A 12546-nucleotide genomic window follows, 5' to 3' on the forward strand; every position below is an offset into this window, starting at 1 on the left:
CTTAGCTGGCTTATTAGAGCTCGAAAATCCATAGAACAGTCGTAACCCAAGAAAGGTACTTGTACAGATGTTACCAGATAATTGGTTTAACTAAACTACTCTGTCATCTCTCTTTTTGCATTTTGTCCCAGAATCTTGACTACTACCAGCAGACATCTGAGCAGTACAACGAGGCAGCCAACAAGGCCGAGGCCCATATCAAGTAAGTAGCTTATTTCAGTTTCTTAACCTATTGTCACGCTACTTCTTAGAGGACCACTTACAGTAGAATTTGAACATGAGAACTGACTGAATGGGTGCCAGAAAACCATCCATTAGCTAATTATCCGATACGTTTACTGTGTAGTCGGTTTGTTATTACTGTTAGTTAGTCACACCGCAAGGAGAATGGGTTCAAGAAATTAATAGGGCGTGCTATTGCAGAAATTGAACAATACTAGTGACATTTAGAGAATGCTAAGTGGGCTAATTCCTGCTGTTCATAATGTATTATCATAGCAACATATATGTGTGTCATTCTTATTTCACCTCAGGTATGTGAAATATTGCCACCCATTTTAACAAAGGGCTACTTCTTATCTACGTTGTTCAAGACCATTGGTGGCCAATTTATTGGTAGACGGTCACTATTTCTATTTCCCAATGTAAAGTGAAGAATGGTTGAAATATTTACTTAGAAAAGGGACAGTGATGGAGATTGGAAGGAACAGTCATGCTTTGGACAGTGCTTTTCAGAAACAGCCACCTGTTAAAAAAACAGGGCATTTCTATTCTGCCAGTGATTGCCACCACGCTGGTACTGTCAGTATCTAGATACTACCAATTTATGCTGCTCCCTTACCGTCTTTACCTAGCATCACCAGTCATTATTTTCCTTGAAAAGAGAGAGTGAATCAGAATAACCAGAATGCTTTTCTTTTCGTTTCTGGGTAGGAGTGCTGATTCTCACAAATCTGACGAAAGCTGCATCATTCATTCAGCTTGCTTCTCTCCTCTGTGTTTTCTTCAGGCTTTTTAAGCCTCAATCTTTCCTTTATAAGTTCCATACAAAACCCTATGTCTCAGCCCCTCACCCATCTTGCCACCCACACTCACCTACTCCTCCTAAACTTAGTCTTCCCGTAAATGACATCTCTCCTCAACGACACATTTCTATGTGAGGTAATAGCCTAGGAGGAGGGTAATCTTTCTCTCAGTTTATATTTTCCTGCTGTGTTAAATATTACATTTTATAAATATATTTATCTCCAATATATTTATCTCCGATGAGCCATTTCAGTTCCTGGAATAGAATCCTCCCTAGAGGACTGGCCTGTAATTTAATATGTGTGCAATTAGTAAGTGTTGAATTAATTGCCATTTCAAAATGGGGCCTCATTTGATCCTACTCATTTCACTTGGCATGTCCCTGCCGTGGTTTTTCAAATTGCTCATAGTTGATTTAGCCTTTTTTTTGCTGTTCGTATTTCAAATGACATTTGATTCATTTTCAAACATTTCTTTGGTTGATTAACTTTAAGTAAAATTGTGGTCATAAGTAATTTGAAAGTGTGCTGGTGTGATCCCAATACCAGCTCGTGATATGGTTTTCAAAATGGCACTGTGTGATAGAAACTAAGACTGTGTGAACATGGTTTAACATCAGCCATAGTTGACAGCATAGATCAGGAGCGTCACCAGAGCCACATTGACAGCCACAACTCAACAATCAGCTGTTTGATATTTGACGTGCGGGCTGCCCAACTGTAGGCCTATATGCGCTTGTGATGTGATAAAACACAATCCACTGCAATTTCTTAAAAGAAGCTATTGATCCTCTGTGGATAAATAATGCTTTCTGGTTTAGTAGGTTTAATGATTTCATTTATTTCTGTACAGACAGGAGTAATTATAAAATGTAGCAAATGTATTTCAATTTATCTACAGCACTTCCAGCACCCCTTCCCGCGCTGTGCTCTCCCCAAGGCCAAATAATCAACACTACTTATTATTAATTCAATGGGTTGTGGTCAGTAACCCCATATGAGGTTATTGTGTAGGTAGGCCTACTGTTCCAATAATATTTAAAATAATTTATCAGCAAGTAGCCTACAATTACAAGAGAATAATGGTTTTAGCTATAAAAAAAAATGTACACCATCGCAACAGCGCAAAAGATTCAGGGCTAACCCAAAATAAAAATCCCAGAAAGCCCGGTCCTGGTGATGTCCCTTGCAAAGATACTGACGAAAATTCGCTCCTCGTCTTCAGATGCCCATGTGGAACAAGTCTTAACCTGTAATACAAAGTTCATCTAGTGCATCATATGAACTTCCTCGGGGTGAAAAGCTGTGTAAGAGGATTTGTTAAACTCGCAATAAATCATCCCATGACCTAGTAGCTGTTTTGGGTCTGAGCCAGGCCAAAGGTTTTTAGCACTGTTGACCCCCCCCACACGCAAAATTCCTCCATCCACTAATGTTTCAGCTTAAGATGAAGAAGATAATCAAGAGTAGCAGAAATTGACACCAGATAATGTGTCATTACCAAGCCCACACCTAGTAAAGAGGAATAGAGGGAGAGAGGGATGGAGAGCATGCCAGATGAGAAGGGACAGACAGAGGGAAACAAAAAGAGAGAAGAAGCAAGAAAGAGACCAGAGCAGAAAAGAGAGCTGGAAAGCAAGAACAATTCAAACGCAGAGAGAGAGAGAGAGTGCGTCGGAGAGACCGAGAACGCAATGCACTCTCGCATGCACGCACACACAAAGATGGTTAACAGTGGGGAACTTGCGGAGGCCCTCGCTCGTCCTCTCAGCTCAATTTCATGTCACAAAGCTGTATTGTGGTGTAGTGTCTGTGTAGTGTCATGAGTGTTCCCGTTTGGGACTATTCCATTGGTTCCATTATAAAATGGTATGTGTATACTATATGGGTACTTTCAACCGTTTTCATCCCAACTTAGCCACAACCCTTAGGCTACAAGCTGTAGTCTAGGCCACTGTGAGTTCAGCTCTACTTTCACTCTTCATCAAATTCACTGTTTTTGAAGACTTTAAATCCATGACAGCACACATTAATACCTTCGCTCTCCTCTCATGCGCGGAGAATAGTAAATGCTACACCGTTATCATCCCCTCCCTTCTTATTGCTTTCTTCTTTTTCTTTATATTACTTTATTCCCCACATAGTCTCTGCAATGGCTTGCAAGTCATGCTTTCTTCATAAACCCCCGATTCTGAGAAAAAGAGCTAAAATAATGGGAAGCTTTAATGATTAGAGCGTAATTCTCTCTCCGCGATATGCTTACAGATGCAAACCATGACGAGCAGGAACAATTGGAATGTGTGTTTTTCCCTCCAAAACTTGGCTAACAAAGTAGCACGGCTAATGTTTTTCTAATAAGACCTCACCTTTAATTTCACTCAAACAAGGCAGTTGCAGCATATTAGAAAAGGCAATTTTCTGCTTCAGATTCCTTTATTAACATGACCGTCCTGTTATAAAGCTGTCCTTTGCAGCCAATGCAGTGAATTCTAAAGAAAAAGCAAGAGTTTCTTATCTCTGTGGTGCTAGCCTGTGGCTACGTTTTGACCTTATCTGAGGGGTGATTGGAACAAAATGGCCGCCACCTGTAGATGCACAAGACCGGAGATAGAAATAGAGGAATAGGTTTGATTTGGGTCTGTGTAGGTAACAGGTTGACTACATGTACAGTGCCATCGGAAAGTATTCAGACCACTTTACTTTTTCCACATTTTGATATGTTGCAGCCTTATTCTAAAATTGATTAAATAAATACAAATCCTCAGCAATCTACATACAATACCCCATAATGACAATGCGAAAACAGGTTTTTTGAAAATGTTGCTAATTTATTACAAATATAAAACAGAAATACCTTATTTACATAAGTATTCAGACCCTTTGCTATGAGACTCGAAATTGAGCTCAGGTGCATCCTGTTTCCATTCATCATCCTTGAGATGTTTCTAAAACTTGATTGGAGTCCACCTGTGGTAAATTCACTGTGGAGATGGGAGAACCTTCCAGAAGGACAACCATCTCTGCAGAACTCCTTTATGGTAGAGTGGCCAGATGGAAGCCACTCCTCAGTAAAAAACACATGACAGCCCGCTTGGAGTTTGCCAAAAGGCACCTAAAGGACTCTCAGACCATGAGAAACAAGATTTTTTGGTCTGATGAAACCAAGATTGAACTCTTTGGCCTGAATGCCAAGCATCACGTCTGGAGGAAACCTGGCACCATCCCTACGGTGAAGCATGGTGGTGGGTGGGGATGTTTTTCAGCAGCAGGGACTGGGAGACTAGTCAGGATCAAGGCAAAGATGAACGGAGCAAAGTACAGAGAGATCCTTGATGAAAACCTGCTCCAGAGAGCTCAGGACCTCAGACTGGGGTGAAGGTTCACCATCCAACAGGACAACGACCCTAATCACACAGCCAAGACAACGCAGGTGTGGCTTCGGGGCAAGTCTTTGAATGTCCTTGAGTGGCCCAGCCAGAGCCCGGACTTGAACCTGATTGAACATCAAATCAAATCAAATGTTATTTGCCACATGCGCCGACAATGCAAATAGTCTGTTCAGGAGTCTTATGGCTTGGGGGTAGAAGCTGTCAAGAAACCCTCTGGACCCAGACCCGGCGCTCCGGCACCGCCTGCCGTGCGGTATCAGAGAGAACAGTCCACGACTAGGGCGGCTGGAGTCCCCGACAACCTCCAGGTCTCTCAATGGAGAGACCTGAAAATAGCTTGCCATCCAACCTGACAGAGCTTGAGAGGATCTGCAGAGAGGAATGGGAGAAACTCCCCAAATACAGGTGTGCCAAGCTTGTAGCATCATACCCAAGAAGACTCAAGGCTGTAATCACTGCCAAAGCTGCTTCGACAAAGTACTGAGTAAAGGGTCTGAATACTTATTTAAATGTGATATTTCAGTTTAGTATTTTTAATGCATTTGCACACAACAACAAAAAAAAACAGTTTTTGCTTTGTCATTATTGGGTATTGCGTGTGGATTGATGAGGCGAAAAAAAACAATTTAATCAATTTTAGAATAAGGCTGTAACGTAACAAAATGTGGAAAAAGTCAAGGGGTCTGAATAATTTCCGAATGCGCTGTATGTAATGTGAATGTAGACTTTTTATAGATGGCCAAATACAATCAAATAGCACTTTCGATGATGCCATAGACAGTAATATATTGCTTGTTTGCACTGAGGGAAAGCAATTCAACACTGCACAAATCCAACACATAGCGTGTCTCAGTTGAAGCTGCTAGCCATAAAGAACTCTCTCAAGTGATATATGAACATTATATGAGCATATACTGTATGATTCATATGGTCATGAATCAACATGTGTGTAGCCAGCAATAATGCCAGGGGCTATTTCAGAGGAGACAGTCCAGCTCTCTAATCTAAACTCCATTAGCTGGTGCAGTCTATCAATAATGATGTGTGAATCATGACCTCGATAACACCTTGTCATAGGACTACTCCCAGCTCGTTACACCGAATGACTGTTAGTGCATGTCAAAAGGCGTCATGGCTAATATTCACACCAGGTGTCTTCGCTATGGAAGTGTGTCACATGGTGTTCTGGGGTGCGGAGAGTAAAAAGGAGTCCGCTGAATGGTTGCCAGGGTTACCGTTTGTTCGTGTTGGGCTGTGAGGGTTATTTATCATTGTTCCATACATCATCACTGTCTCTCTTTTTCTCTTTCTGGATGTTTGTACTTCCCTGTTCATGAATAATCTTGCTATCCTCCACCACACACACACACACACACACACACACACACACACACACACATACACAGTCTATCTGTCAGTGTGGTCAGGGACTTCCAAGCTCATTATTTTGTAAAAGATGCATAGTTCTGTAATTACAGTATGGGGTGGCGGGAGGGCAGCGTTTGTGGGTGTGAGCGTGTGTGCATGCCAACCCGGTCAGAGTTCCCCAGAATGGGCAGTCATGTCAAATGAAGTCATGCGTCTCCTCGTCAAATAGAACACTGGTTGGATGGCTCACTCATTAAATTAGACACGCTATGAACAAGCCTGCAGCACATATGGAATAATGAACATTTTCATATAGATCTGTTTACGGCTGGCATTCGCCTGGTATTTACCAAGATAATGATGGTTACTTTCTGATATTTAATTATTTACCTCTATTATGTAATTTTTAAGTCAACACCAGGTAAATGTGACTGTGAAATACAGCAAACGTGTACTATCTTAATTTGATGACTGTTGTCTCAGAGAATTGTCCTGCGCAACAGAAAATGCTAATTTTTGTGTACTCAAGGTTTAAAAAGGCTTAGTAAGTTTGTAAATTCCACTTTCAAATAGAGAGAGAGAGAGAGAGAGAGAGAGAGAGAGAGAGAGAGAGAGAGAGAGAGAGAGAGAGAGAGAGAGAGAGAGAGAGAGAGAGAGAGAGAGAGAGAGAGAGAGAGAGAGAGAGAGAGAGAGAGAGAGAGAGAGAGAGAGAGAGAGAGAGAGCGAGCTGCCGTGTGTATCTCTATCCTCCTGGTGTACTACTTGTGAGGGCTCTGTCACAATAGCAGGTAAATTACCATGAGCAACAGAGCACTCAAGGATTACCCTCATGTAGGATTAGCACACCTTTGTGTGTGTAATTGTGTGTTTAAGCATGGGTAAGTGTGTGTGTGGAGAGAGGGAGAATGAGAGAGGCTGATGTACAGTCATAAGCTCCATTTGCATTCTCTTCCGTTTGTATGCATTGTGCCCCTAAAGCCTTTCAAAATGTCACATAGAGGTCCATCTGCTTTTTTGCCTTTGTCACCTCTGTATTCTATGTGACATGACAATGCAGATAGTTTGAATTTCAATGTCATTAGATGAAGCCTACGGTACACACTGAAACACATTGGATTTAATAATGTAGCTAGAACTCTTTTTCTTCTAATCTTCCATTGTCCTCCAAGAGTTGTTAAGTACAGTATCTGTCACATTTGCGGTTTGCTCCTTTATTCGTGCACCTTGGTTGGAAAGCTAGGTAGCGACAGTATGCCTTTTCCCTCTGTGTGTGTCATAATTATAATACCGCTCAGACGCTTTTATCCAAAGCAACTTACAGAATGCCTACATTTTAGTATACACTGAGTGTACAAAACACTCTTTCCATGACATAGACTGACCAAGTGAATCCAGGTGAAAACTATGATCCCTTATTGATGTCACAATCAGTGTAGATGAAGGGGAGGAGACAGGTTAAAGAATGATTTTTAAGCCTTTAGACAATTGAGACATGGATTGTGTATGTGTGCCATTCAGAGGGTGAATGGGCAAGAGAAAATATTTAAGTGCCTTTGAACGGGATATGGTAGTAGATTACGGACATATTCAATCTCTCCCTTTCCCAGTCTGCTGTTCCCACATGTTTCAAGATGGCCACCATTGTTCCTGTACCCAAGAAAAGCAAAGGTAACTGAACTATCATCATGAAGTGCTTTGAGAGACTAGTCAAGGATCATATCACCTCTACCTTACCTGTCACCCTAGACCCACTTCAATTTGCTTACCGCCCCAATAGATCCACAGACGATGCAATCGCCATCACACTGCACACTGCCCTATCCCATCTGGACAAGAGGAATACCTATGTAAGAATGCTGTTCATTGACTATAGCTCAGCATTCAACACCATTGAACCATCCAAGCTCATCATCAAGCTTGAGGCCCTGGGTCTGAACCCTGCCCTGTGCAACTGGGTCCTGGACTTCCTGACGGGCCGCCCCCAGGTAGTGAAGGTAGGAAACAACATATCCACTTCGCTGATCCTCAACACAGGGGCCCCACAAGGGTACGTGCTCAGCCCCCTCCTGTACTCCCTGTTCACCCATGACTGCGTGGCCAAGCACGCCTCCAACTCAATCATCAAGTTTTCAGACGACACAACAGTAGTAGGCTTGATTACCAACAACAACGAGACCGCCTACAGGGAGGGGGTGAGGGCTCTGGGAGTGTGGTGCCAGGAAAATAACCTCTCACTCAAAGTCAACAAAACAAAGGAGATGATTGTGGACTTCAGGAAACAGCAGAGGGTGCACCCCCCTATCCACATCGACGGGACCGCAGTGGAGAAGGTAGAAAGCTTCAAGTTCCTTGGCGTACACATCACCGACTAACTTAAATGGTCCACCCACGCAGACAGTGTGGTGAAGAAGGTGCAACAGAGCCTCTTCAACCTCAGGAGGCTGAAGAAATTCGGCTTGGAACCTAAAACCCTCACAAACATTTACAGATGCACAATTGAGAGCATCCTGTCAGGCTGTATCACCACCTGGTACGGCAACTGCACCGCCCGCAACCGCAGGGCTCTCCAGAGGGTGGTGCGGTCTGCCGAACGCATTATCGGGGGCAAACTACCCGCCCTCCAAGACACATACAGCACCCGATGTCACAGGAAGGCCAAAAAGATCATCAAGGACATCAACCACCCGAGCCACTGCCAGTTCACCCTGCTATCATCCAGAAGGCGAGCTCAGTACAGGTGCATCAAAGCTGGGACCGAGAGAATGAAAAACAGCTTCTATCTCAAGGCCATCAAGACTGTTAAATAGCCATCACTAGCACATTAGAGGCTGCTGCTGCCTATTGAAATCAATGGCCACTTTAAGAAATGGAACACTAGTCACTTTAATAATGTTTACATATCTTGCACTACTCATCTCATATGTACAGTGGGGAGAACAAGTATTTGATACACTGCCGATTTTGCAGGTTTTCCTACTTACAAAGCATGTAGAGGTCTGTAATTTTTATCATAGGTACACTTCAACTGTGAGAGACGGAATCTAAAACAAAAATCCAGAAAATCACATTGTATGATTTTTAAGAAATTAATTTGCATTTTATTGCATGACATAAGTATTTGATCACCTACCAACCAGTAAGAATTCCGGCTCTCACAGACCTGTTAGATTTTCTTTAAGAAGCCCTTCTGTTCTCCACTCATTACCTGTATTAACTGCACCTGCTTGAACTCGTTACCTGTATAAAAGACACCTGTCCACACACTCAATCAAACAGACTCCAACCTCTCCACAATGGCACCAACCTCTCCAACCTCTTGTCCAGATGGGATAGGGCAGTGTGCAGTGTGATGGCGATTGCATCGTCTGTGGTTCTATCGGGGTGTTAAGCAAATTGAAGTGGGTCTAGGGTGACAGGTAAGGTAGAGGTGATATGATCCTTGACTAGTCTCTCAAAGCACTTCATGATGACAGAGGTGAGTGCTACAGGGCGATAGTCATTTAGTTCAGTTACCTTTGCTTTCTTGGGTACAGGAACAATGGTGGCCATCTTGAAGCATGTGGGAACAGCAGACTGGGAAAGGGAGAGATTGAATATGTCCATAAACACACCAGCCAGCTGATCTGCGCATGCTTTGAGGACGCGGCTAGGGATGCTGTCTGGGCCGGCAGCCTTGCGGGGGTTAACATGCTTAAATGTCTTAATCACGTCGGCCACGGAGAAGGAGAGGCCACAGTCCTTGGTAATGGGCCTCATCAGTGGCACTGTGTTATCCTCAAAGCGGGCGAAGAAGGTGTTTAGCTTGTCTGGAAGCGAGACATCGGTGTCGGCGACGTGGCTGGTTTTCCTTTTGTAGTCCGTGATTGTCTGTAGACCTTGCCACATACGTCTCGTGTCTGAGCCGTTGAATTGCGACTCCACTTTCTCTCTATACTGTTTTGTACACTCAGTGTATGTGATCTCAGCGGGAATCAAACCCACAACCCTGCCATTGCTAGTGCCACAGTCTTATCAACTGAGCCACACAGGGCACTTACTCCCTCCCTGTCCCTGTGTCTTCCCATGCAGGCCCAGACCTGCGGTGTCTATCTGTCCTGAGCTGCAGGCCCAGGTGTTACACTGTTACAGAGAGAACCAGCAGCAGACCCTCCACTGCTCCACCGTGGCCAAGGAGTACATGGACTGCATCCAAGCCGCCAAGAAGGTACGCAACAGTGTGTGGGTCGGGGACGTGGGGGGTGTTTGTGTGTGTGGAGGGGGGTGCACTTCAGCTGTGCGTATGCATGCACTGGAGGGTTGTGTGTATCAGCTCTTTTCTATCCATGTATGTTTCAAACAATTATAAAATCATGCTTTCGTAGTGTGCCTTTCCCTAAAAATCCAAGAAGTGTTTCTTTAGTTGCGTTTTCCAATGTTGCGTTACACTATTGAATACTGGGAGTGTTGTTAAAGCTTAGAGATGCATTGTCAATACAGAGCATGTCAGTACAATGAACTATGTGGTACAGGCATTATCAAAACAACATTTTACCAAATCGATTAACTTCATGAATAAGCCGCTTTATCGTTTACTTTAAATGGATTTGCATCATTTGAGCAATTTTTAATGTGCCGCTTCGAAGTCTCCAACTGTGCTCTGTGTTTTGGAACAATTTGATAGTGAAATGACACTGCTATTAGCATGGTAAAATCCATTTTGGCACTCTGTGCTTTTGAAATGCATTCTTTTCTCAGCCAATGCTATTCAGAAAGCATTTCAACATTGCGTTCATCCTCAAAGTGCTCATATCTCCACTTCTTTCCATCAAAACCAAATAATGAATCTACCAATTTGCACATTATTATTGGAACTGAAAAACACTGATTTACTTCCAGAAAAAAGATAAAAGAAACAAACAACATTTGACACATTTAAACTGCCTTTGACAGTTTAAACTGACAATAAAGCAAAGAATAGCACACAAAAAAAAGGCAATCAGTCATTTTTAGCTTGTATTAAAAGACCCATTCTGGATATTGAGATGAGAGTAGTTGTATTTGTGAAAAGGCTGTGTGTGTGGCTGTGTGTGTGTTTGTGTTATTGAGTGTTTTGAAGGAGTAGAAGCATGCTGTTTTCTGTTTAACACAAGGCGCTAGTTTAATTCCGATTCAATCTGGCATAACATTGAACCAGAGAGAGAAAGAAAGTGAAAGAGAGAGTGAGGGAAATTAAGATCGAGAGAGAGGCCTCAACCCTAATCAAAGATGAAATCTCTGTCTCTGACTCTGTCTCACCTCATGGAACGAGTGAAAGAGGGAATGAGTGAGCGGAGGAGTATTGGCACTGAAAGCTTGGCTGCTGGCGTCCTATCTGGCTGTTAGCCAATAGGAATTGGCTTGGCGCCCACACGACCCTTGTGGGAGAAAAAGTAGAGATTCTCATCCCAACCACTCACTCACTGACTCACCATATCGTAATGGGAGATGGATGGGGTTTTCACCAATCTGGACAGTGGAGTAAGGCCAGATGTTATGTTATGGGGATGTATGCCTTGGTTAGGGAGAAGATAAGAGTGATTTCTATGTTGATATTCTAAACTGAACTACACAGCAGAATACTGTTACTGCGTGTTGTCAAAGTTTTTGGCTTAATACAAAGTTTTAATAGTTCAGAGCAATGTTGCATTGCATATCATCTCTCTCTCACTCTCCCTCTTCTCTGTCGTTCTCCATTTCTTCTCCTTCTCACCTTCCCAACTTGTCCTCCAGCTCTGATCCACCATTTCTTGGACCTCCTTGCCTCTGTCACTTTTCATCAATCTCTTCTCCTCCCCTTCCCTCCCTCCATCCGTCCCTCCTGATAAAAACCTCTTCCGCTGTGTATCCCGCCACACTTTGTCACATTAGTGAGTGCATTAGCTCCGATTCGCTCCACTACCCACCAAGACATTCTCATTACGCCTTGGCTAGGCTAGGTTCGTAAGTCTGTCTCCTGTTCTCATTCATTTGAATGGTTCAGCAGCGTATGCTAGCTAACGTGTTCGCGAGCTAAGGTGCAGGCTCTCAGGCCCTTGGGGTAACCAAGCTGCCATTCAGCTTTAGACCCAATTGTCCCCATTTTCAACATGGCGTAAAGCTTGAGTTGGGCCATCTTCATTGCCGATGGTAGCTCCCTTGCGTTCTCATCCATTTTTGGAAGAGGATAGATAGTAAGTGATTGAGTGGAGGAAATAATGATTTTCTGGGGGACCAGTGGCATTTGGAACAAAGTATATACAAGTCAGGGGAGAAAGAAATAGCAGGTCTGTATTGAAAGGAAGGTAATGAAGAGGGAAAGGGAAAAAAGAGAAGCAGTGGAAACCTGGGAGGAAGAAGGGATGGAGGAATAGAAGGAGAGATGAAAGGGCGGGAGGTCTATTAAAGATGCCTCTGACAGTTGCTCATCAGTCTGTCTTAATGAAGACAAATGAGTGGGCAGTCGGAGGCCCCCCTGACACACAGTATCATTTTTTTAATTTTGTCTAGTTTTAGTCATTTTGACTAAAATATAATTGTTTTAGTCACATTTTTGTCATTTGAATTATGATTTCGTCTAGTTATTGTCAAAAACAGTGGGCCATTTTAGTCACATCACATTTGTATTGTCTCATTATATCTAATCCTGAATGCTGATTGGTTAAATCCGCATTCCATCCGGTGTCTATTCCACAAGTTACCACTGGCTAAATGTAGGACGTTAAAATGCCTATTTACTCTGTCTCATCAGCCCAGCCAAGCAATTTATA

At 43.1% G+C, this 12546-nt stretch overlaps 1 protein-coding gene across 2 annotated transcripts in view; it reads left to right on the plus strand.

Moving 5' to 3' along the window:
• The window catches only part of LOC121575526 (MICOS complex subunit mic25a), an 81745-nt gene that overhangs the window by 47263 nt on the left and 21936 nt on the right, over positions 1–12546 (plus strand). For both annotated transcript variants that reach the window (XM_041888682.2, XM_041888683.2), the window contains 2 exons: positions 132–202; positions 9851–9986. In XM_041888682.2, the coding sequence (XP_041744616.1) occupies positions 132–202; positions 9851–9986 (207 nt within the window). The remainder of the gene's footprint in view (positions 1–131; positions 203–9850; positions 9987–12546) is intronic.

Source organism: Coregonus clupeaformis, chromosome 10 (genome assembly GCF_020615455.1).
Source record: "Coregonus clupeaformis isolate EN_2021a chromosome 10, ASM2061545v1, whole genome shotgun sequence".
Classification (NCBI taxonomy): Eukaryota; Metazoa; Chordata; class Actinopteri; order Salmoniformes; family Salmonidae; genus Coregonus; species Coregonus clupeaformis.